The sequence below is a fragment of the Mobula birostris genome, chromosome 4 (assembly GCF_030028105.1).
Source record: "Mobula birostris isolate sMobBir1 chromosome 4, sMobBir1.hap1, whole genome shotgun sequence".
NCBI lineage: Eukaryota > Metazoa > Chordata > Chondrichthyes > Myliobatiformes > Myliobatidae > Mobula > Mobula birostris.
This window is the reverse complement of record NC_092373.1, coordinates 197,768,877-197,796,333: the sequence shown is the minus strand read 5'-3', so window position 1 is coordinate 197,796,333 and position 27,457 is coordinate 197,768,877. Positions and strand designations below refer to the sequence as shown.

The 27,457-nt window shown below is 42.3% G+C and overlaps 1 protein-coding gene across 1 annotated transcript in view; it reads right to left on the bottom strand.

Moving 5' to 3' along the window:
- LOC140196859 (dedicator of cytokinesis protein 2-like) overlaps window positions 1–27,457 on the bottom strand; it is a 1,243,024-nt gene that overhangs the window by 162,892 nt on the left and 1,052,675 nt on the right. The window contains exon 35 of the mRNA XM_072256747.1: window positions 23,128–23,284. Coding sequence (XP_072112848.1) covers window positions 23,128–23,284 — 157 coding nt within the window. The remainder of the gene's footprint in view (window positions 1–23,127; window positions 23,285–27,457) is intronic.

Genomic DNA, 27,457 nt, shown 5'->3' with positions numbered 1-27,457 from the left:
TTATAAGCCTCTATCAAATCTCCCCTTTGCCTCCGCCTCTCCAGAGAATACCTGTGCTTTACGAACCTTGCACTTAAAAGAAATGTTTTTATTAAATGCAGTCATGAACAATAGCCAAATCAGAAATGCTGATCAAGTCAACTAGTTCCCAAAGAGAACTCTGATAGGCCAATCAGATGGTTCACTGCTGCTCAGCGATAGAACACAAAAAAATCATGTGTACAATTAAGAAACATTAAAGAATAGTAGAAATACTGGAGTCATGATGATCATGATGAAGTCTGCTGGAGAGAGACATTTATACATATGTTCTCCTCCATAATTCAAAGAGATTGAAGGATAATTTGCAGAGTGACAAAACGTGGCAGGAGCACTTGGAACTACATAAAAACTAATCCCTACCAGGAGAAAACAGCACCTGTTCTTTCCGCACTGTACTCCGGCAGTTTAAGGACTAAGTCCAGCCGGAACATAACTCACAAGTGCTCTTCAAAGTCAGGTATTAACCCTGAGCTCTGGTTTATAGCAGACCCACGTGACCTTTGCGGTCAGTTTTTCATACAGGAAGTGGTGGGTATGTTGAATGAACTGTCTGAGGTGGTGGTAGAGTTGGGATCGGTCCAGAAACTGTTTTTCTATTGGGCTTCTATTGGCAATTGTTGTTAAATTCACTGGTGATTTCACGAAGGGTTAGATCCAGATCTTGGTGTAAACCAGGAAGTTACCGAGATGATATCTCTCCACAGATACTACCCGACCAGTTGCGCATTTCTGCCAAGCCCTGTTTCTATGCCCACGTTAATTGGAAGCAGGAGAAGGCGCCTGCTTCAGGAGTCAATATGATCACTTGCCCATCTTTTACCAAAGGTGTCCTTTCCTACATTTCTCCATCCTTGGAGCTCTCAGTGACCATAAGACCATTAGGCATTGGAGCAGAGTCAAGTCATTCAACCGACTGAGTCTGCCCTGCCATTCCATCATGCCTGATTTATTTTCCGTCTCAATTCCCATTCTCTTACCTTCTCCTGTAACCTTTGATACCCTTAGTAACCAAGAATCTATATCAACCTTCACTTTAAACATACTTGGCCTCCACAGCTGTCTGTGGCAATGAGTTCTGCAGAAGAGCATCTCTGAATGCACAACACATCAAACTTTGATGTGGATTGGCAACAGCAGCAGAAGACTATAAACATACACTAACTGGCCACTTTACTAGGTAAGAAGGTACCTAATAAGGCGGCCACTGAATATAGGTCATGAATAATTGGGTCCCAAACACCGATCCCAACTCTACCACCTCCTCAGACAGTTCATTCAACATACCCACCACTCCCTGTATGAAAAACTGACCGCAAAGGTCACGTGGGTCTCCCCTGGTGTGCCGGCTTCCTCTCACATTCCAAAGACATACAGATTTAGGTGAGGAAGTTGTGGGCATACTACGTTGGCGCTGGACTCCTGCAGCTTGCCCCTGGCACATCCTCGGACTGGTGTTGGTTATTAACAGACAACACATCCCTCTGTAGGCTTCCACGTTTTGATGTACATACATATGACGAATAAAACTAAACTTAAATCTTTAATCTCTGGATTCAAGTGCCACAGACACATAGCGGTTAGCGCAACACTATTACAACTCAGGGCGTCAGAATTCGGAGTTCAATTCCAGCGTCTTGTTTTTTCCGTGTGAATGTGGGTTTCCTCCCGGAGTCCAAAAATTTGTCAGTTAGTATGTTAATTGGTCACTCTAAATTGTCCGGTGATTAGCATTACGTTTTGTAACTTTAAAACATTAAAATAATTCAAACGAAGACGTGGAAGTCCAAAATGTGAGTCTAACTTTATTCTTTACTGTAAGTGAGGCACGCACGTATCACATCACAGTGTCATGATTTATGCAATTTACATATTTTTACATGTAACCATAATTTATTTATTTACTTATTTGTTGAGGTACAGCATGAAATAGGCAGTTTCAGCCCTTCCAGCCACCCCACCCAGCAATCCCATATTTTAATGTCAGCCTAATAACGGGACAATTTACAATGAGCAGTTAACGTACCACCTGGTACGTCTTGGACTGCGTGAGGAATCCCGAGCGCCCGGAGAAAACCCATGTAGTCACAGGGAGAACGTACAAATTCCTTGAAGGCAGTTGGGGCGGGGGGGAGTTGGGAAATGAACCCAGATCAATGGTACTTTAAAGCATTGTGCTAACCACTACACTACCATGCTGAATTATATAAACTGCAAAGCATGTTTAATCAAACAATACATTTACAAGATTACTCAAATATAACTGAAATATTAAATACACAACAGGTAGGCTAGGGTTAAATAGTTGGGTTGCTGGGCAGTATGGCTTGTCGAGCTGCAATGGCCTGTTCCAAGTCGTATGTTTAGACAAATAGATATAATAAATATCGCAACAGGACACAAGATGGAGACAGTGCAATTGGAAGGGAAGCTTACATCTACCAACTTGTCAGGGATATAATTTCTGAAATATGGAGGAGGAGCTTGGTGAGTGGGGGTGGGGCAACCAGCAAAGAGCTCAAAACTATTCCCAGCAGTCAAAATCTTTTTGAATTAAATGACAGACAGCATTTCAAAATAAAGACGGGTAGGGATCTGCCAAGAATCGGCCACGAGTCGTGAGCAAGAGATGTCAGATATCAGAATCAGAATCAGGTTTAATATCACTGGCACATGTGGTGAAATTTGCTGTTATTTGGCAGCAGTACATTGCAACACATAATAACAAAAACTGTAAATGACAACAGGAAGTAGATACAGTACACTGTGCAAAAGTCTTAGGCAATATATGGTGTCGAAGAATTTTGCACAGTACTGTAGTAATTTTATGTATTGCACTGTACTGCTGCTGCAAATAAACCCATTTATGACATATGCGAGTGATGATAAAACTGATTTTGATATGGGCCTCTATTGAGAAGTGAGAGTGGGGAAGAGGGGCATCATTGTTGGGAAAATGTGAAGGTAGAGGGGAAAGAGCACGAAGCTCCTTCTGTAATGACCAATAAAGCAATTGTCTGGAATCAAATGATCTTGCCTTGTGTCTCTGGACTGGATGTGTCTGTACACACGCCACCCTTGGCACTCTTCTGCCACCTGTCCCTCACCCCTCCCGTAGTGCTCCAGTCTCGCCATTCCCACCACCCCCCGCCCCTGGCACTCTTCTGCCACCTGTCCCTCACCCCTTCTGTGGTGCTCCATCGCGCCCAAAATCCTTTTCTCCTGCCAGATTTACAAATACACTCTCTGCTCCACGTTTACAAATACAGTGGTCCTTGTCACCCCAGCCACAGACTTTTACACAGTACTGTACATATTTTAAACAGTTAAACAAGTAGTGCAAAAAGAGAAAAAAAAACGAAAATGTCCTCAGGTGGCGTTCATGGGTTTAATGTCCATTGAACCCACAGACTCAGGTATCATAATATATAAGGACCAGTGGTAGAAATGGGACAAATTACAGAGGTGCTGATGGTATATGATTGTAATATTCATGTATTAATGCCTCTGGTAATTTCATGTAACATCCTAGTTAGAGTATGATTGTAACAATTCTCATATCATCTTTGAGAATTTCAAGATAAGCTTTATTTGTCACATGTACAGTACACTGAAATATACATGTTTTGCATCAAATCAAATCAGTGAGGATTGAGCTGGGGCAGCCCGCAAATATCGCTATTCTTCCGGAGCCATAGTAGCGGTGGGAATTGAATCCCAATCAGTGATCTCTGGCCCTACGTTTCCATGATGCCCTGTGTAACATTCTAATATTTGAGTTGTCCGTTTTCACCCTTTTTTTATTTGTTCGGTTTTTAATGAATATTTTTAAGACCGCTGCTTCTGGTGAGCCTCAGGACTTACACCACCAGGTTCAGCAACTGTTGCTCCTCTCAATCATCAGGTTCTTGAAACAAAAGGGATAAATTCACTCAACTTCACTTGACTTGTCATTGCAATTTTCCCGCAACCAATGGATTCATTTTCAAGGACTCTTCGTTTCATGTTCTCAATATTTATTGCTTATTTATTTAATATTATTTCTCCTTTTTCTATCTGTACAGTTTGATGTCTTCTGCACTCTGTCTGAATGTCTTAGTTGGGTGGTCTTTCATTGATTCTGTTTTGTTTATTACTCTATACATTTATTGAGTATGCCCACAAGAAAATGAACCACAGGGCTGTATATGATGACAGAAATGTATTTTGATAATAAAATTTACTTTGAACTTTGAACTTCTATGCATGTCTTGTTTGGCTTTTACTTCTGGATATGTTCAGGCTGAACTGGGAAGACTTACGGTTCACCCCCAGCACAGTTGGGCAGGGAGTTCCAGAGTTTAGGCTCAGTGGAGGTGAAGGAAAAGCAATATGTAGTGGATTCGGATAATTGGTACACATCGGGATCGGTTCATTTTAGCCCAATTAAGTGGCTGCCCCAATTAGCTGAAGCTTCATGGAAATAGTTAAACAGGTGAAAAAAGACAAATTAATTTTAAATGAGTAACAAATTATGTATTTAAATGAAATGCAGAACAAATTAGAACACTTCCAGTGCTACTATGGTACTGTAAAGCTGTGTATTAGATGCAATTAGTTATCAACAGAGGAATTAATCAAATGCACTCTGCCGTGTCCTTTTGGTTACCTGTAAATGAAGAAAATCAACGCAGACACCTAGTGTAGATAATGGACTGCTTTCATACAGTCTATTCGACAATTGCCACCTCCAAATCCTTATTTTCATTGCAACGTTCAAGATGATTGTCGACGCCTTCAAATTCTTGGTAGTTCTTAACTTGATGAAATAGTAAGATTGTTTCATTTGCACTCCCAGCCATTTCTGACATCTCCAGGCTTGGATGCTTGAAACCGCAGTGTGCAAAACAGCTCTGAGAAAACACATGGAACTGACGCTACTTAAAAGTGTTCTTTCTAAGCACGGCGTAGTGATAAGTGCATGTGACTGACAGTAGTTAGAAATTGCTCGGCAACTGTCTCCTCTCTCAATTAGTGGCATAGTGTTTGAAATAAATGAAGGGAATCGCCACTATTTTCTAGATTAGATTTTGTTAAGTTGTCCCTGTACTGTGTAGCCTACATTATAATAAGGGACTACTTTATGTTTTAGTAACACATCGTTGCATGCGCCATTAGGCACGTATGGGTGTGTGTGTGTGTGTGTGTGTGTGTGTGTGTGTGTGTGAGAGAGAGAGAGAGACAGAGACAGAGACAGAGAGAGAAAGAAAGAAAACAAGAAAGTAAGTAAGTAAGTTAGTTAGTTAGTTAGTTTGGACTCTACCAGTAAAGAACCATGAAACTTAGTTCCCATCTCCAGTGATTTTATTAATAACTTAGTTGTGTAAACAAGGCCACATACACAACAGTCCCAAATAAGCGACTGTCCAGGTTAACCAATGGCCACATTAGCTCGTGTCCACTGAACTTCCCATTCAGGACTGAGTGCAACCTGGAGGGAAATGTGCAGACAGTGGTGTCCTCCCTCCTCTTTCCTGCCTGGAAGGAGAGGCCACAGGTTTGGTGCAGCCTGAGCGACTAACTGCATTTTGTAGATTGTATACTGTGCCGTCATGGTGCAACAGATATGGTGAACATTAACTGTATGGAACATTGGCACAGTTAATAAGGCTTCTGCTTCAGAGCTTCAGATGCCCAAGCTCAATCTTGTCTCCTGGAGCTGTCTATGTGGAGTCTGCACGTTCGCCTAGTTCGGGTTTCAAAGTTCAAAGTAAATTTATTATCAAATTAAGTATGTGTCACCTTATACAACCCTAAGATTCATTTTCTTGTGGGCAATCACAGTAAGTAAGAAGAAGCAAGGTAGAATTAACAAATGACCACACCTAACAGGATGGACAGCAACTAATGTGCAAAGACTGTGTAGATACATGGATGGAAGGGATAGGGAAGGCTATGGTCTGGGTGCAGGTTGATGAGACTAGACAGTTTAAATATACTGCATGGAATAGCTCAGCCGAAGGACCTGTTTCAGCACATTCTTTCTAAGATCGGGGGCCCAAAACTACTCATAATTATTCCAAGTGAAGCCTCACCAGTGCTTTATAAAGTCTCAACATTACATCCTTGCTTTTATATTCTACTCCTCTTGAAATGAATGATACCATTGCATTTGCCTTCCTCAGCACCAACTCAACCTGAAAATTAACCTTTGGGGAATCTTGCACAAGCACTCCCGAGTCCTTTTGCACCTCAGTTTTTTGTATTTTCTCTCCATTTAGAAAATAGTCTGCCCTCTCATTTATTCTACCAAAGTGCATGCCCATACACTTCCCAGTACAGTACAGCACAGAAACAGGCCCTTCAGCCTACAATGTTGTGCTGAACCAGCTAAAACATAAATCAAAAGCTCCCAAAAATAACTAATTCCTAAAACTAAAGTTTGCTCTATATCTTGGTACATGTGACAATAATAAACCAATACATTTTATAAACCAATGCCAGTCCTGATGAAGAGTTTTTGCCTGAACTTTGATTGTTTATTTCTGTACATAGATGCTGCCTGACTTGCTAAGTTCCTTCAGCATCTTGTACCTGTTGCTCTGGATTTCCAGCATTGGCAGAATCCTTAGCGTCTATAAACCAGACAATCCTGTATCCAGCTACTTAGCTCAAGAATGCTGCAGTAAAAGACTAACTATGATCTTTTTTCTGGTGGATAGTGACAGCAGGTTGAATGACCTTATGTTTGCATCTCTTATTATTTTAATATAAACCTTCCTGTTGATACATTTCCATTTCTCTCTGCTCATTCAAAAAAAACATTACTTGACAGTTTCTAAATCCTGCTCTTCTTGGGCAGCCTGTCCCACTTTGTCTGAATCCTCTCCCATGAAGCGGCTGGGATTTATTACCAGGATCAATTGATTATATAACCACAAGTGGCTATTCTCTGTGAAGCAGCTGGCATTAGATTAGTAAAGTCATGTAAGACCCTGCATATGAGTTTCCTCATTCAGTTTCACAGTGACTCCAAGATAATAAAGGCTTATAATTGCCTTCTTATTTGAGCAATTAGCTGAGGGTGACTGCCAGTATTGGGGCTAATTGGTTCTCAATTTTTGGCAGTTTCACTGGTTCACACACACACACTTAAGAACTTGAAGGAGACTGTCAGCACCTTTTTTCATTTAGGATCTTTAGAGGTTGGGTGAGAGCCTTCATGTTGATAGTCTGGCCTAGAAGTGGGAGAACAATGGCAACCTAATTAAGGTCTCGCAAGTCAAGAGCACGACTGACTACTCAAAGTAAATTTATTATCAAGGTACATACATGTCACCACATTGTGTGGCCTCTGTTGGTCAGGATCGACCATGGATATTGCATTCTAGTTGTCTAGAAACACAAGTCTGGGCAGTACAATATGGAGAGCAAGCTGTTGCCCATATGGAAGGCTCCCCCTCTCCACGCATCTGATGAACCCAAAGGAATGGCAGAGACCAATACAGTTTGGTACCAGCAGTGTCGCAGGAGTTCCCAGATAGTGTTAAACTCAATGTAGGGACACCAGCTCCAGATTTTTCCCTCAGGGTTTACTCCCGAAGCCATCCCCATAAGTGATTTTTGCTGCAAGGCAGTGGAGGTTTGAGATCAGTGTTTTCCTTCCCCTAGATGAGCAGTCCAACCATGGCTGATGAGCCCCATCTGCCCGAAGTGACTGCCTTTGCCCCTTCTCCTGTCAGTAGAAACGGTTCCCCTGGACTAAGTAGCTAAGCCACATGTGAAAGCTAGGAGGATGACTTAGTTATCAGAGGCTATTTCAGGCGCACACCATTGGGAGCATTTAATAGATAGTGGTAGCTTATTCCCACTAGCACCCCTGGCTATGACAACCTTAAGGAACCTTGTCACCATACACTACCTTGAGATTCATTCGGACTCTATAGTTGATTGGATGAGTCTTTTCAAACAACCTTCAAGTAGCTCCTTTGAAGAAGGTTCAAAGGAGGTTATGAAAATGATTGTGGGTTTGAATGGCTTGTCATATGAAGAGTGTTTGATGGCTCTGGGCCTGTATTCAATAGAATTCAGAAGAATGAGGTGACACCTCACTGAAAGTAAGCATGCAGGTACAGCAGGCAGTGAAGAAAGCTAATGGCATGTTGGCCTTCATGGAGGAGGAGAAGATGGCGACGCGACACAGATCGCAGCGGCCACTCTGGTGACGATATCTGTTTTCTGTCAAGTAGGGTGCCGTGTACAATCCTGCTTTGATGGAGACAGATGTGAGAGCACAGAGGAACATCTGGTGAAACTTCTGAAATGCCTGCTTCGCTGCTGCTGCTGCTGCTGCTGTGTGATCCAGAATCTCTGGAGGGGAAGGCCCCGAGTCCTCGGCTTTGCTTGTTGCTCGGCGGCCGGGGCGGGGTCGAAGCGCTCGGCAGAGATGGTGCTCAGTGCTCGGTGTCGGAGGACTGGTCGGAGGCTCGAAATTTCGGATGGACTCAGAGTCGGCTGCGGTCAGGTGCTTCCAATGCATCGGCAAGTTTGCGGTGCTTGGAGGTTCATGGCAGGGAGAGGTTCTCCCTTCTGTCTGCATGAGATGATGGGGCTATCGGGATTTGAGACTTTTTTTTTTACCGTGCCCATGGTCTGCTCTTTATCAAATTACAGTATTGTTTTGCACAGTTGTAACTATATGTCTTAATTATGTGGTTTTATCAGTTTTAGTCTTGGTTTGTCTTGTGTTTCTGTGATATCTTTCTGGAGGAACACTGTATCATTTTTTAATGCATGCATTTCTAAATGACATTAAATGAGAACTGAGTGTCCTCATAATCTAATCTAATCTAACAAAGGGAGTTGAGTATAGGAGCAAAGAGGTCCTTCTGCAGTTGTACAGGGCCCTGGCGAGACCACACCTGGAGTACTGTGTACGGTTTTGGGCTCCGAATTTGAGGAAGGACTTTCTTGCTATTGAGGGAATGCAGCAGAGGTTCATGAGGTTAATTGCCAGGATGGCGGGACTATCATATGTTGAAAGATTGGAGTGACTGGGCTTGTATACACTGGAATTTAGAAGGATGAGAGGGGATCTAATTGAAACAAATAAGATTATTAAGGGATTGGACACGCTAGAGGCAGGAAACATGTTCCCGATGTTGGGGGAGTCCAGAACCAGAGACCACAATTTGAGAATAAGGGTTAGGCCATTTAGAACGGAGTTGAGGAAAAACTTTTTCACCCGGAGAGTTGTGGATCTGTGGAATGCTCTGCCTCAGAAGGCAGTGGAGGCCAATTCTCTGGATGCTTTCAAGAAAGAGTTACATAGAGCTCTTAATGATAATGGAGTCAAGGGATATGGGGAGAAGGCAGGAACGGGGTACTGATTGTGGATGATCAGGCATGATCACAGTGAATGGCGGTGCTGGCTCAAAGGGCTGAATGGCCTACTCCTGCGTCTATTGTCTATTGAAACCTATAGGATGGTGAAAGGCCTTGATAGAGTGGATTTGGAGAGGATATTTCCTATGGTGTGAGAGTCTAAGACCAGAGGAGACAACCTCAGAAAAGAGGGGCATTCTTTTATACTGGAGATGAGGAGTGATTTCTTTAGCCAGAAAGTGGTGAATCTGTGGAATTCATTGCCACAGGCAGCTGTGGAGGCCAAGTCTGTACGTATACGTAAGGCAGCAGTTGATAGATTCTTGATTGATTAGGGCATGAAGGGATACGGGAGAAGGCAGGAAATTGGGGCTGAAAAAAAAATGGTTCAGCCAAGAAAAATGGCGGAGCAGACTCAATGGGAAAAACAGCCTAATTCTGCTCATATGTCTTATAGTCTTATAAAGTGTAACAGTTACAGAGTAAGTGCGATGCAGGTAAACAGTAAAGTGTAAGATCTAATTCTGAGACCAAGGGTCAATCTGATCGAACAAGAGATCCGTTCATTTGAGAGTCTGACAACAGGAGGGTAGAAGCCATCTTAGAGCCTGGTGGTTTGTGCCTTCAGGATTTGTTATTTGCTCCACTGGTATTTGATATTAGAATTGGTTTATTATTGTCATGTGTACCAAAAAATGGTGGAAGGCTTGTCTAGCATACTGTTCATAGGGATCAAATCATTGCACAGTACATTGATGTAGTGAGTTTGGGCTCCTTAGTGGGGCCTTTTTAAAGAGATAGGTAAGCGGAAATGTCTGAGAAATGCCACCTGGCCTCATAGAGTTGGAGAGGTGTCAATCCAGCAAAATACAACTGCATCTCCCTTACCCACACACCTTTAAACTTTCCCCATCCCAAATTAAATGCATTGTTATGTTATGTAACAGTGTTTGAAATATGGGTCCATTTCCAACCTCATCTCTTTCCTTCCCCACCTCCATGGTTACCTAGACTGACTTGCTTCACTCTTTCTCAGTCTTGACAAGAGGTCAAGAACTGAAGCATTAACTCTTTCTCTCTCCACCCACACAGCCTGGCATGAAGCATGTTTTCAGCCATCTCTGTTTTTACTTCAGATTTCCAGCACCAACAGATGTCTTCTCTCTGATTTTTGAAGATAAATATGAGCTTCATTAGTCACTTGTACATCGAAATGTCGAAATGTAGAGTGAAATGACTCACACAGTCCGGAGCACCAGGAGTTAATCCAACTTGTCAAGGGGAGAACGTACAAGCTCCTTGTAGACGGTGGCATCAATTGAAACCTAACTGCTGGCACTATAAAGCATTGCACTAACTGCTATGCTCCCGCACCACCATCTTCATCTTCATCTCTGTCTCCAGCTTTATCCTAGTTCTAAAGACTAGTCATCAACCAAAAGCTGACTGCTTTCCTCTCTCCCTCCATAGGTGCTGTGTGACCACACTCTCAGCCTTGTAAGCTCTTTCAAACCTATGCCGCTCTGCTGCAATTACACACAGGGATCTGCGTCTGGGTCTGGGTCTGCTGGAATAATTCCGAATGTTGCTCTTTCTCTGCCAGTCCCAGCTTTCTCTACTTTCTGGTTCAAACATCCGAGGTACAAAGGGACTAGGGGGTCCTCATGTAGGGTTCCCCAAAGGTTCATTTGCAGATTCTGGGGTAAGGAAGGCAAATGCAATGTTAGCATTCATTTCAAGAGGACTAGAATATAATGTAAAAGCAAGGATGTAATGATGAGACTTTGTGAGCAGTTTTGGGCCCCTTATATAAGAAAGGATGTGCTGACACTGGAGAGGGTTCAAAGGAAGTTCAGAAAAATGATTCAGGCATTGAAAGGCTTATCATATGAGGATTGTTTGATGACTCTAGGCCTCTACTCACTGGAATTCAGAAGAATGATGGGAGATCTCAGTGAAAGCTATCAGATGTTGAAAGGCTTCGATAAAAGTGGATGTGCAGAGGATGTTTCTTATGGTGGGCAATTCTCAGACCATAGGACACCGACTTAGAATCGAGAATTTAGAATGAAGATGAGATGGAATTTCTTCAGCCAGAGAGTGATGAATCTTTGGAATTCTTTGCCACAGGTGACTGTAGCATCTAGCCGTTAGGTATATTTAAGGCCGAGATTGATAGCTTCTTGATTAGTCATGGCATGATGGGATATGGGGAAAAAACAGGAGACAAGGGCTGAGAGGGAAATAGATCAGCTGTGAAGAAGTGGTGGAGTAGACTCGATGGGCCAGATGGCCAAATTCCTGTATCTTATGGTCTTATGGATATCCGGCACACAAGCTCACTGTCAAATTTTGTCTCAGCATCTATAGGTATAAAAAAAAAATCTTGTTAAGTGCCTGAGGATGTTTTATAACCTCACAGGCTGCTGTTGGCCTGACGCTGCTGTTTAGTACAAGTGCCTTCAGTGTTGACTGAATGTATAAATAGTAACTTCCTTTACCCCTCTCTCTACTCTCAGTTTCCCAGTTATTAACTTAATGAATGTTAGTGTTATATTGTTATTTAGGATAAATCGTTTTTAATTGTTAACAGAAAAAGGTAGCAGAACAAATATGGTAGTAAGCCATAAATGTCACAGCAATTCACCCTGAACGGCGTATTAATGAATTGCAAGGAGTGAATGGTTCAGCATGCACCAAGAGGCATTCAGAAACACTGCAGCAAGCCAACTTGTTTATTATTCTAACATAAGGAAATAACTTAGAAATTTATGCAAAATAAATGTTTTGAATGGGAATGTTGGATAACGGTAATGATGGAGTTAGCACAAAGGCCAGTGATGTTGACATAGGATGAAGGGTGTTCGCAGTCGAGGCCTTCATCTCACATTCAAAAGCCAGAAACATGAATGTGATGCAATACATTCACGGTATTGGAATTAGGTGGTTGGTTTATTGGGTTGTTCAGTCATTTACTTGTCCATCTATCTTTTTTTTTGAGATTCGGCATGGAATAGGCCCTTCCGGCCCTTTCAGCTACACTGCCCAGCAACCCCCTGATTATCCCAAGCTTTACAATGACCAATTAACCAACCAACTGGTACATCTTTGGACTGTGGGAGGAAACCGGAGCATCTGGAGGAAACCCACACGGCCACGGGGAGAATGTACAAATTCCTTACAGTTTTAGGGGAACATGAGGGGAAACTTCTTCACTCAGAGGGTCATGAGAGTGTGAAATGAGCTGCCAGCACAAGTGGTGCATGCAAGCTCGATTTGAACGCTTACAAAGTTTGGATAGGTACATGGATGGTAAGGGTATGGAAGGCCAGGTTGATGTGTATCAGCAGTTTAAGTGGTTCAGCATGAACTAGATGGGGCGAAGGTCTTGTTTCTGTGCTGTATTTTCTATTATTCCATGGCAATAAATATAAATACTTAAAATCATTTATATACATAGATTGTATTGTATGCCCATAATGTGATGCTAGGCACAGGAGTGTCTGTACATAAGGTGGTTCTGACAGGAAATGACAAAGTAGTGGTAGGTGGGCGTGTGGTGAGAGGGGTTGGTGTGTGGGGGTGTCTCTGTGCTGTATTTTTCAAAGACTGTTCAATGGCCTGAGAGCAGTGGGACAGAAGCTGCCCTTGAGCCTGGTGGTATGTGCTTTCAGACTTTTGTACCTTTTGCCCAGTGGGACAGGGGAGAAGAGAGAGTGGCCACGAGGGGTCAGGTCTTTGTCTTTGCTGGTTGCTTTACTGAGACAGAGGGGAAACTGGTTCCGGTGATGTGCGGAGCTGTTTCTACAACTCTCTGCAGTTCCTAGAGGCCAAGCGCAGAGCAGGTGTCATATCAAACTGTGATGCATCCAGTTAGGAAGCTTTCTATGGTGCATCAATAAACATTAGTAAAGGACAAATGGGGGTTTGCCGAATTTCTTTAACCACCTGAGGAAGTAGAGGTGTTGGTGAGTTTTTTTAGCCGTCATATCTACATGGTTATATCAGGACAGGCTACTGGAGATGTTCACACTAGGAACCTGAAGCTTTCGATCCCTTCAACCTCAACACTGTTTTTGTAGTTTAAATGTAAACATTTTGAATAAACGTTGACTATTTGTATTGTGGAACATGTGGATGAGAGTGGATGTGTGGAGACATTCTATTCAGCCCATCATCCTGTGTTCTACCTCGAAATGAGATCCTGACTTTACTCCACAGATCCATTCTTTCTCCTTCTGCTTTTATACAAAACCTTATCAAACGCAACTGAAAAACTAATGCCCTCCACATCGTGAAATTTATTTGTGGAGAAAAGATGCAAAATTCCTACGCCCTCCTTGCACTGTGTTGATCCCAAACTTCACGGCTGAACCGGGGACACAAGAACTGGTGGAATCTCGAGCAACGGACAATCAGCTGGGGAATTCAGCAGGTCAAGCAGCACCTCAAAATTCAAAAAGTAAAATTTATTATCAGAGTGCATATATGTCACCACATACAACCCTGGGATTCTTTTTCCTGTGGGCATAGTTAGCAAATCTGTAAAACAGTAACTGTAAGCAGGCAGTGTAATCCATAGTGGGGGAAAGGAACCATCCATGGTTCGAGTCCTGATGCAAGGTTTTGACCCAGAACAATGACAAATTGTTTCCCCCTTCCAATGTCCCCTCTATTTTTGTTTTTGCAGCTCCATGGGCCATCCATTGTTCTCAGCAGGAAATTTTTACACAGCTTCAAAACTGAACTTTTAAATGTATTTTTGTAATATACGTATATGAACATTATAAATGAAAATTGAAAAATCCCATACTTTTGATTTATTAATTGAAGGGTATAATGAAACAGTGAAATAAAGAAAACCTATCATGTTTCGTAAACTTTTTCTCAACTGTCTGTATTATAAATCCATTGTCTCTAAGTACTGTCCAGATTAATTTCGCATCCAGATGAAAGACACATCTTAATCATCATTAGATCATACAAATGTTCCACTTCTAGTCTGCCTCTGGATTTACATTTGATTGAATTTATATGACTGAATCCACGTTCGCAGTCCACAGTAGAAGCTTGAAATGTTCCAACAATGTCAACAAGAATTGACAGTTCTTCAAATTCTTCATTTCCAGGCACATAGTTTGACATATCTGCAAACATCTCTTCCATAAATCGTGACCGCAATTTACATACCACTAGCGGCCGACTATAAACAAGCACTTGAGAGACTACATGATGCCGTCTCCAAATAAGAAGGTTTATCCCGATGTATTTCAAATCCTAGCCGGGAATTTCAGCCAGGCTTGTTTGAAGTAAACCCTGCCGAATCACCATCAGCATATAACCTGTAGCACCAGAGGTCACAACACACTAAACCACTGCTCCACTAAGATAAGGAATACATACCGTTCCATGCCCAGACCACATTTCAGTAAATCTGATCACTTGTCTGCCCTTCTCCTATCTGCATACGGGCAGAGGCTAAACAGCAAAGCTCCAGAGATTAGGGCAACAAAAAGGTAGTTGTGGGAGATAGAGCAGCGGCTACAGGATTGCTTCAAGTCAGTGGACTGGGCTTTTTTCAAGATACATCTGTGGATCTGACTGAATACACCATGGTTGTCACAGACTTGATTAAAACAGCCCCACCAAATCATTCAGTGTCTTTCCCAACCAGAAGCCCTGGATGAACCATGAAATCGACAATCTGCGCAGGGCCAGATCAGAGGCATTCCTGTCTGGTGACCAAGAAGTTTACAAGAGATCCAGGTGTGATCTCTGGAAAGCCATCTCACAGGTTAAGTGGCAATTCCAGACTAAACTTCAATCAACGAAGGATGCCCAACAATTGTGACAGGACTACAATACTATAACCTCTTAAAAAGTTAAATCACGTGACATAGGCGACAACAGGGCTTTGCTTCCAGCTGAGCTCAACGCCTTTTATGCTCCCTTTGACTGTCAAAACATGGTGGAACCATCACAAACCTATCCGGTGATTTCAGACTCTGAGGCCAATGTGAGAAAGCAGTCTTCAGGAGGGAGAACCCATGGTTCGGCCCAGACCAGGTACCTGGTCAAATACTAAACACCTGTGCTGATCAACTGGCTGGAGTGTTCACTGAGATCTTTAACCTCTCGCTTCAGCAGTCTGAGGTACTCATCCGCTTCTAGTAGGCTTCAGTTATACTGCTGCCTAAGAAGAACGTGGTAACCTGCCTCAATGATTATCATCCAGTAGAGTGCATATCCACTGTGATAAAAAGTTTTGAGAGCCTGGTGATGAAACATACCAACTCCTGCCTGAGAAGTGAATTGGATCCACTCCACTTTGCCTACAGGAGCAACAGGTCGACAGCAGATGCCATCTCACTGGCTCTTCACTCAACACTGGAACATCTAGACAGTGAAGATGCACATCTGAGGATGCTCTTTATCGACTACAGCTCAGCATTCAATAACATCATCCCTCAAAACTAGTCAATAAGCATCAAGTCCTTGGTCTCAATACTTTGTTATGCAATCGGATCCTCAATTTCCTCGTTTACAGACCCAGTCAGTGTGGACTGGCAACAATATCTCCTCCACAATCTCCATCAGCACAAGTGTACCACAAGGCTGTGTGCTCAGCCCCCTGCTCTACTCACTTTGCACCGTGTGGCTAAGCACAGCCCCAATGCCATATTCAAGTTTGCTGACAACACCATCGTCATAGGCCAAATCGAATGTGGTGACAAACAGAATTTAGGAGGGAGGTTAAAAATCTGGCTGACTCTAGCCACAACCACCACCTCTCACTCAATGACAGCAAGACCAAGGAGCTGATTATTCACTTCAGGAAGATGGAGCCAGAGGCCCATGAGCTAGTCCTCATCGGACGATCAGAGGTGGAGCGGTTAAGCAACTTTATATTCCTCAGTGTCATTATTTTGGAGGAACAGTCTTGGGCCCAGGACGTAAGTGCAATTATGAAGAAAGCACTGCAGCGTCTCTACTTCCTTAGACGTTTACGAAGATTCAGCATGACATCTAAAGCTCTGACAAACTTTTGTGGATATGTAGTGGAGAGTATATTGACTGGCTGCATCACAGCCTGGTATGGAAACACCAAAGCCCTCCAGCAGAAAATTCTACAAAAAGTAGTGGATACGGCCCAGTCCATCACAGGTAAAGCCTCTCCACCACTGAGCACATCTACACAAAATGTTATCACAGGAAAGCAGCATCTATCATCAGGGACCCCATCAACCAGGACATGCTCTCTTCTCACTGTTGCCATCAGGATGAGGGTAAAGGAGTTTCAAGACTCATCCACAGCTTCAAGTACAGTTACTACCCATCAACAATCAGGCTGTTGAACCAAAGGGGATAACTTCATTAAACTTCACTTGCCCCATTACTGAAATGTTCTCACACTTATGGACTCACTTTCAGGGACTCTTCATATGGACTCACTTTCAGGGACTCTGGCAGGATACTTGGTAGTGTGGAGGAGCAGAGGGATCTCGGGGTACATGTCCACAGATCCCTGAAAGTTGCCTCACAGGTAGATGGCGTAGTTAAGAAAGCTTATGGGGTGTTAGCTTTCATAAGTCAAGGGATAGAGTTTAAGAGTCGCGATGTAATGATGCAGCTCTATAAAACTCTGGTTAGGCCACAGTTGGAGTATTGTGTCCGGTTCTGGTCGCCTCACTATAGGAAGGATGTGGAAGCATTGGAAAGGGTACAGAGGAGATTTACCAGGATGCTGCCTGGTTTCGAGTGTATGCATTATGATCAGAGATTAAGGGAGCTAGGGCTTTACTCTTTGGAGAGAAGGAGGATGAGAGGAGACATGATAGAGGTGTACAAGATAATAAGAGGAATAGATAGAGTGGATAGCCAGCGCCTCTTCCCCAGGGCACCACTGCTCAATAGAAGGGGATGTGGCTTTAAGGTAAGGGGTGGGAAGTTCAAGGGGGATATTAGAGGAAGGTCTTTTACTCAGAGAGTGGTTGGTGCATAGAATGCACTGCCTGAGTCAGTGGTCGAGGCAGATACACTAGTGAAGTTTAAGAGACTACTAGACAGGTATATGGAGGAACTTAAGGTGGGGGGTTATGCGGGAGACAGGGTTTGAGAGTCGGCACAACAATGTGGGCCGAAGGGCCTGTACTGTGCTGTACTATTCTATGTTCTATGTTCATCTCACATTCTCGATATTTATTGCTTATTTATTATTACTATTTCTTTCTTTTTTATTTGCACAGCTAGTGTCTTTTGCACAGTGGGTGAACGCCCAAGTCGGCGCAATCTATCATTGATTCTGTTATGGTTGTTATTCTGCTATGGATTCATTGAGTATGCCTACAAGAAAATGCATCTCATTGATGTGTATGCTGACATACATGTACTTTGATAATACATTTACTTTGAACCAGTATTAACTTTCTCAGAAATGACAAATTTGCAATCATGATATTGCTGCAATATTTTTGAGGCAACACTTTTGTCATAGTTTGTAAAAGTAGCTGAGGAATTTTTTTTTGTCAGTCGGACCACATTCTCTTTTCCAAACTCAGAACTGGTTGCATTTGCAATAGCAACAGGGTCAAAAGCTTGCCATTCTCTTAACTGATTTTCAGGAAATCTATTATCTAAGAGATTACACACACGTTGAATGAGTCGAATAACAGGCACAATATTGATGTCAGAACTTATAGATGGAAGCAGAGTTTTCACTTTGTCACTCCAATACGTGATATTGTCACTGTGACCGTATCTTGTTAGTATTTGTTTTTGTATATTGCAGGGCTTCAATTGTATTCAGACAGCTTTTCTGAAGGAGTTTACAAAGAGATGCCAGATCTTCTAAGACATCGTTAAGGACAGTAATCTGCTCAGTATTGTAGATTGGTCAAAACCTTCAGGCATATATTAATATAATTTCAAAATTATATTAACATTATATAAAACTTTGGTTTGGCCACATCTGGAGAAATGCATACATTTCTGGTCGCCCCACTTGAGGAAGGATGTTGAGGCTTTGGAGAGGGTGCAGAAGAGGTTTACCAGGATGCTGCTTGCTACTTGCTCCTCTCATGCGCTACCACGAGAGGCTGGATAAACTGGAGTTTTCTCTGGATTGCCAGAGGCTGAGGATGAGATCTGAACTGATAGAGGATTCAAAAGGTTATGAGAGGCACAGAGTGGAGAGATAGTATCTATTTCCTCAGGTAGAAATGTCTAATACCAGGGGGCATGCATTGAAGGTGAGAGGGAGGTGCAAAGGGTAAGTTTTATACTCAGCGAATCATGGATGCCTGGAATGGCTCCCTGGTAAGGTGGTAGAGGCAAATACATTCGAGGCTTTCAAGAGTTGTTTGCATCAACCCATGGATGTGAGGAAAATGGAGGGATATGGATATGGACATGGTGTCAGTAGGAGGGATTAGTGTGTGGGTGTTTTTGATTTGCTTTTTAGCTGGCTCAGCACAACATTGTGGGCTGAATGGTCTGTTCTTGTGCCATACTATTCTGTGTATATGTTTGAAAGAAAATTACAGAGGTGTTGCAACAAAACCTACGTGCACAGGAGCATTTCAGTTACTGCGTGGCCGTACACCATGCAGCTTAGAGGGAACAGTATCCCCATCCCCCACATTTGCTGCTCAACCCATTGAATTCCTCTGCCAGACATTTTGTTGTTTGCTCCTGAAACAGCCACTCAAATTTTTCAACTCTTTCCCTCAAAGTAATTTTCTCCCATGCCCCATTAATTCACTTTATACCTTAAGCTTCAAGTCAACTCTGCATATCTTCCAAATACCAGGGATACAACCTCAGTTTGTACAATCGCACCTCATCATTTAATACAAGGAATTCCAATGGATCTTTGCTATAGTCCTCTATAACCATTAAACCTTCCCCAGAATGTGGTGTCCTGAACTGCTCTGTGCATGGTCCAACAAGGACCTAATCCATTCAGAAATTTGCTCCTACTCCAGCCCTCCAGATACGGTTAAGGTACAGAGAAGGTTTAGCAAAATGGTTCTGGGGTGAGGGGTTTTCCAGCGAGGCTAGCTGAAGGAAACTTGGGTTGTACCCCCCAATCAAGAACCTATCAACCTCTGTCTTAATCTATACCTACAGACTTGGCCTCCACAGCCGCCTGTGGCAAAGAATTGCACTTATTCACCACTCTCTGGTAAAGGAATTCCTCCTCTTCTCCATTCTAAATGGATGTCCCTCTATTCTGAGGCTGTGTCCTCTGGTCTTACACCCACCGCACCGCCCCCCTGCCGTCACAGGAAACAACCTCCCTGCATCCACTCCATTAAGGCCTTTCAGCATTCCATGGATTTCAATTAGGCCACCCCTCATTCTTCTGAATTCCTCTTAATTAAAGTGGGCCTATTTTTAATGTAGCCAATGATAAGACCTGAAACTCATTTCACAAAAGAGAGGTGGAAGTTGAGGTAATGAAGGAAAGGGAATTGGATAGGAAGCTGAGGGAAATAAAGTTGCAGGAAACACAGTGATAAAGCAGGGAATGGGCCTGACTCTTTCCAAGACCAATATGTCCTTCCCTAAGGTGTTGTACCTGGAACTGCTCCTGGTGCACCAGGAATGATCTAACCAAAGTTCAAAGTAAATTTATTATCAACATATGTATATGTAACCATATAAATTTGACTTGTATGTGATATATACTGTGATTTCAGCAGAAAAGAGAAATACTTTCAGTGGCCACTCTATTAGGTACACCTATCACTGTTCCCTCTAAGCTGCGTGGTTGCAGTTACTGAAATGCTCCCACACACATAGCCTCTGTTGCCACACAGCTGGAATTTTCTTTTATATAATGTTAATATAATTTTGAAATTACAATACAATGCAAAAGTCTTAGGGAACCTAAATTTTTAATGTGGTTTCAGATGGTAAGGCCTCCACAAAGCCCTGATCTCGACATTATTGAGTCTGTCCGGGATTACCTGGAGAGACAGAAGCAAGCGAGACAGCTAAAGTCTGCAGAAGAACTGTGGCAAGTTCTCCAAGATGCTTGGAACAACCTACCAGCCGATTTTCTTATAAAACTGCAAGACAGTGTACCTAAGAGAATTGATGCAATTTTAAAGGTGAAGGGTGGTCACACCAAATATTGATTTTATTTAGGTTTTTTTTTACTGTTTACTGCTCTTTATAGTAATTTTTTGACATATAGGAATTTTTCATTTCATTATTTTCACTTGACAGAATGTTTTTAGATGTGCCTAAGACATTTGCACATAATTTTGAAATCACTGAGAATATAATTGTGAAATACCTTGTATTTAATTGTGTTAATGAATATAATCCACAAATTTTCTGAATAATAAACGTACCACAACCTTTACTTTGAAACATTTTAGAGCTTCAAGGCATTTACATTGTCAGTGCTTCAAGTTACAACATTCTTACAAATTGTAACAATAAACACAGAATGGAAGTTGGTAGCTCATTGTTGATAAACTGTTAGTCAAAATATGCATATTATATATGGAAAACAATTAAAGTACTGTGCATTTCTCAGCCTGTATTAAAACTTCCTGCAATGGTTGGTCTGTGCAGCTGTAAAAAAAAATTGGAGGGAACATCGACACCTGTACACCTGCTCATTAATATGCATATCTAATTAGCTAATCATGTGATAGCAACTTACTGTATGAAGACAGGGTCAAGAGGTTCAGTTGTTGTTCAGACCAAACACCAGAACAGGGATGAAATGTGATCACAGTGACTTTGACTGTGGGATGATTGTCAGTGTAGATGGGGTGGTTTAAGTATCTCAGAAACTGATCTCCTGGGATTTTCATGCACAACATTCTCTAGAACTTACAGAGAATGATGCGATAAACAAAGAAAAACATCCAGTGAGTGGCAGTTTTATAGGAGAAAATGCCTTGTTATCGAGAGAGGTCAGAGGAGAATGGCAGACTAGCTCAAGTTTTTCAGGAAGGTGAGGCAACTCAAATAACCATATGTTACAACAGTGGTGTGCAGAAAAGCATCTCTGAAGAGGTACCTAATAATGTGGTCACTGAGTGTATATGTCATGATAAACTACCTTGAGATTCATTTCCTTGCAGGCATTTACAGGAAAATAAAGAACTACATAGAATTTATGAATACCTGTACATAACAAAGACTGACAAACATCCAATGTGCAAAAGAGGACAAATCGTGCAAATAATACATTAAAAAAGTAAATAATACTGAGAATATAAATTGTAGAGTCCTTGAAAGTGAGTTTATACATTGTGGAGTCTGTTCAGTGTGGAGGTTATCCACACTGGTTCAGGAGCCTGATGGTTAAAGGGCAATAACTTTTCCAAAACATGTATTACAACAGTGGTGTGCAGAAGAGCATCTCTGAATGCACAATCCGTTGAACCTTTAAGTGGATAGGCCACAGTCACAATCATGCACAATAAAATGGTCACTGAGTGTATGGTTAAAGTCCACCTGAAGAAGGTTGGGTACCTCAGACTGCTGAAGCAAAAGTCAGGATATCAGTGAACACTCCAGCCAGTTGATCAGCATCATTGTTAACTGTACAAATGTTTGTTCATAATCACTCCAAGCCTCTGGATACTAGTCATAAGAACATAAGAAAAAGGAGCAGGAGCAGGCCATCCGGCCCATCAAGCCTGCTCCACCATTCAATAAGATCATGGCTGATCTGACCATGAACTCATCGTGTTACCTGCCTTTTCCCCATAACTCTTAATTCTCCTACTGTGCAAAAATCTATCCAACCTTGTCTTAAATATATTTACTGAGGTACCCTCCACTGCTCCATTGGGCAGAGAATTCCACAGATTCACCACTCCCTGGGAAAAGTAGATCCTCCCCCAAAATCTTGAGGCTACGTCCCAGTGAAAACATCACTGGAGTGTCTGAAGCAAAGAATAATGGACGCAGGAAATGCAAACACAGAGTACACAGAAACAGGCCCTTTGGCCTACCATGTCTGCCAATCTAAATCAGTTCAATCTGTCAGCACACAGTCCATATCCCTCCATTCCCTGTCCGTTCACTTGCTTGTCTACATTTGAGATTCAGATTTGTTTAACACATGTACATCGAAACATACAGTGAAGAGCGTTGTTTATATTTACGAGCAACACACCCAAGGATGTGCTGGGGACAACCTGCAGGTTTCAGTACACATCCCGGTGCCAAGATAGCCTGTCCACCGTGCCACTTAAACATTGCCATTGTATCTGCTTCTCTCCTGGCAGCACTTTCCAGGCACTTACCACCCTCTCCGCAAGAATTGCCTCGTACATACCCATTAAATGTTTTCCCTCTCAAACTTCAAAGTTCAAAGTAAATTAACAGCATGACCTAGGGTATCTGTCAATCCCAACTGGGAAAAAGCCTTTGAACATTTACCTGTTGATGATTCTCACAATTTTATAGACTTCCACTAAGTCTCCCCTCTACCTCTGATATTTCAGAGAAAACAGTCCATGCTTGTCCAACCTCTCCTTATAACTCATTTGCTCTAATCCTGGCAGCATCCTGCTAAACCTCTTCTATACCCTCTGCAAAGCTTTCACATCCTTCATGTAATGCCGTGACCATAACTGCACACACTACTCCACAAATGGCCTAATCAAAGTTTTATGCAGAAAAGTTTTATACAGAACATGAAAGATTCATAATGCATTGTGCTCTCTTGGGTTTGACTTGAAAATGACCTACCAGCAGATTTACGGTGCAATTCATGCTGTAGTTCTGGTTCTCATCATTCATTACATTCCTGTAGTCCAGAAGCCTTTCCAGTAGGCCAGTTACCAAGGCAACAAAAGATTCACCTTGTCTTGCTAAATATTGGGATTGTACACAAAGCTCCAACAAGCTGCAAAAAAGAGGGCAAAGAAATGGAACAAATTAATTCACTTAATATAGTGCAGCAGGCCATTTGGCCCAACATGTCCATGCAGAGCATTTCAGTTAGTTGCATTTTCCCTCCCCATTTTCCCCTTTCCTCGAGCTCACCTGCTCATCCAAACCCCTCTTGATTTATTTGCCACGTCTTCACTGGGGTAATTTACAAGCACTGCTTTGAAATCAGAACCACAAATAACAGTCAACATCCCCCAGGAATGGAACCAACCTTTGAAGAGCTGAGTGATATATGCAAAGTAACAAGCAATGTGTTTGAGGAACAACATTAACGGAAGGAATGGAACTGTTGACATTGCGGGACAGATTCGGAAGAGCAATCTCTTTATTTATTTACTTACTATTGCGGTATAGCGCAGAGTATGTACATCCTGCGCTTCAAGCCACCACCTGGCAACCCCTGATTTAACCCTAGCCTAATCATGGGACAATTTACACTGACCAATTAACCTACCAACCGGCACGTCATTGGATTGTGGGAGGAAACCAGAGCACCCGCGGGGAAACCCATGTGGTCACAGGGAGAATGTACAAACTCCTTACAGGAAGTGGCGGGAATTGAACCTGTTTTGCTGGTACAGTAAAGCGTGCTAACCACTACGCTCTTGTGCTGCTCCATTTACATCAGGCAGTAGATACAAAAGCTTGAAAGCACGTGCCACTAATCTCAAGATGAACCTCTATCCTGCTGTTAGGTGCCTGCTCAACAATCCCCTAGTAGGAGAAGATCGACTGTTGACCTCACAATCCACACCTTCATGGCCCTTGCAGCAAATTGCCTGCCTGTCTACACTTCCTCTGAGCTGTAACACTTTATTCCGCATTCAGTTATTGTTCAACCTGATACTACCTGAATGTAGATCTCGTACTGCCTCAAAGTAATGAAGTGATCTATATGGATGGTATGCAGGACAAGTTTTTCACTGTACCTCAGTACGTGTGACAAGAGTAAACTCAATTTACCATTTTACCAAGATTAGGGCTCTGGGACATGTCCAGCAGGTCTCACAGCATTCCTTACCAATCAACACTTCTGCCAAACCCCCTCTTATTCTCACTTTCACATGATCCATCTCACAAAGCTGCCTACCTCAGAACCCACACCATCAGTTTCAGGAACAGTTATTACCCTTCAACCATCAGGCTTTTGAAGCAAAGGGTATAACTTCATTCAACTTCACTTGCCACATCACTGAACTGCGTCCACAACCTATGGACTCACTTTCAAGGACTCTTCATCTTATATTTATTGCATATTTATTTAATATTATTATTTGTGTTTTTTTTTTGCACGGCACTGAATTTGTCAACATGGAGCGGTACTGCGGTTTCCTTCCATATTCCAAAGATGTACCGGTGAGGAGGTTAATTGGTCATTGTAAATTGTCCTGTGATGAAGTTAGGATTAAGTAGAGGGTTGTTGGGTGGTGCAGCTCATTGGGCCAGAAGAACATAAGAACCTAAGAAATAGGAGCAGGAGTCAGCCATCTGGCCCGTTCAGCCTGCTCTGCCATTCAATGGCTGATCTAGCCATGGACTCATCTCCACCTACCTGCTTTTTCCCCATAACCCTTAATTCCCCTACTATGCAAAAAATCTATCCAATCTTGTCTTAAATATATTTACTGAGGTAGCCTCCACTGTTTCATTGGGTAGAGACTTCCAGATTCACCACTCTCTGGGAAAAAAACATTTCTCATCACCTCCATCCTAAATCTACTCCCCAGAACCTTGAGGCTAGGTCCCCTAGTTCTAGTCCCACTTACCAGTGGAAACAACTTTCCTACCTTTATCTATCTCTTTCATAAATTTATATGTTTCCATAAGATCTCATCTCATTCTTCTGAATTCCAGCGAGTACAGTCCCAGGCAACTCAATCTCTCCTCATAGTCTAACCCCCTCATCTCTGGAATAACTGCATGCAGTACTCCAGGTGCGGCCTCACCAGTTCCCCGTATAGTTGCAGCATAACCTCCCCGCTCTTCAATTCAATTCCTCGAGCAATGAAGGCCAACATTCCATTTGCTTTCTTGATAGCCTGCTGCAGCTGCAATCCAACCCTTTGTGATTCATGCACAAGCACTCCCAAGTCCCTCTGCACAGCAGCATGCTGCAATTTTTTACCATTTAAATAACAATCTGCTTTTTCATTTTTCCTTCCAAAGGGCCTGTTCTGTTCCTCTAAATAAAATAAATTACTTATACAACTAATTTTATATCATAGGACTATAGCCCATGAGCAGCACAGACTCTTGAATGAAATAATTTAAACACTTAATTGATAGACATCTTACAAGTTCCCTTATATTATCCTTTAGCTGAGCAAGTAAAATGTAGAGGCAAATAATTGGCTGTTCCCCTCAGAGCACAGAACTTACAAGTAGGCAACTTCAAGAATCAAGGGATTGGGGGCTAAGCACAGATCAGCATTTCCCTTCTGAACGGTAGTGTAGGCATAGTGGTCTGAGCTGTTTTCTCATGCTCCTGATCTTATATTTCTTAAGCAATGGTGTGAGGCAACTTTGAATGATTAAGTGCACACTGAGCAAATTTAACTTCTGGGCAATACAGTGCTTCAAGGAAACTAGGTATTGTAGCAGGGTTTCACATTATCAGACTCTCATCACAGAAACGTGCTAATATCTATGGTGGCAGGAAGCCTAAATGTATAACAGAACTGCTGTTACTCAACTAGCTTGAAGACATTCAATGATTTATCAAGTAAAGAGGAATGAGGCAGAAATCTGATCTATCAGTGCAGGGCACAGTGAGTCAGGACAACTTTTATCCAATGCAAATGCAGATGCCAGAAAATTTAAACTTTAATAACCCCTTCCAGCTCTACTCTTCCACAAACTCCATCCCTCCTGATCTTTTGAGGTCTTCATTCTCTTACTAGTCAATCCCTCAGCCTACTTATTCCAATCCTTGTGGATTAAAGTTTAGGCAAAACTTTTTGACCTTATTGTTCAATTTTATTGCAAACTAATCAGAGATTTAGTGTGTTACTAAACCCCGTAGTGTTTAGGATGATTAGGGCATGGCCCATGTGGTGGGGTTCTTTGACGACCGATTTTGCTTTGTTGAGGCTACAACATCTGTTGATCACCAGAATCAGATTTACTGTGAGTGACATGGAAAACATTTTTAAAAATACCATACGTTACAATGAGAAGTATATAAAAATAAATATATAGTGCAAAAAGAGAGCAAACCAGTTGGGTAGTGTTTACTGGTTCATCAACCGTTCAGAAATCTGATGGCAGAAGGGAAGAAGCTGTTCCTAAAACATTGACTACATGTCTTCAGGCTCCTGTATATCCTCCCCGATGGTAGTAATGAGAAGAGGGCATGCCCTGGGTGATGGGGATGTGAAATATTGGGCATAGTCCACTACTTTCTGCAGCTTCTTACATGTCTCAGTTATCAGTAGTACAGACTCAATGGGCTGAGTGGCCTCACATGCCAATATAAAACTTCCCTTTAAAATATTTCAACAAAAATGAATTTCTGCAGTGAAATTAAATAATGACATGCTTTATTACATTTTCTGCAAGACCATGGAAATTAATCTAAAGGTTAATTCCTTTTTAAAATAAAAAATGCACTTTATGGAAGCAAAGGCACCCAATTAAAAATTCTCCCTCCGGTGGAAACTTTTTAATCATTATTTATACATGCCTGTCAAAATAACATTAATTAAGGGATAGAAACATTGTCAGGGCAGTTTTCTTGACAGCAGTGGTGTTGCCTCCCATGTAGACTGCGGACTCTGTGTCAATTTCGCTACCCTGCTCTCAATGTCAGCAAGAGCCAGGAGCTGATTATTGACTACAGGAGGAGGAAATTGGAAGTCCATGAGCCTGTCCACATGGGAGGATCAGAGGTGGAGAGTGTCAGCAACTTTAAATTCCTCAGTGCTATTATTTCAGAAGATCTGTCCTAGGCCCAGCACGTAAGAGGAACAGGCCCAACCAGCCCAATGAGCCATGCCACCCAGCACTACCTGTTTAGCCCCAGCCTAATCACAGGATAACTTACTAGTTAACCTACTAACCAGTACATCTTTGGACTGTGAGAGGAAACCAGATGCAAGTTCAATTATGAAGAAAGCATGGCAGCCCC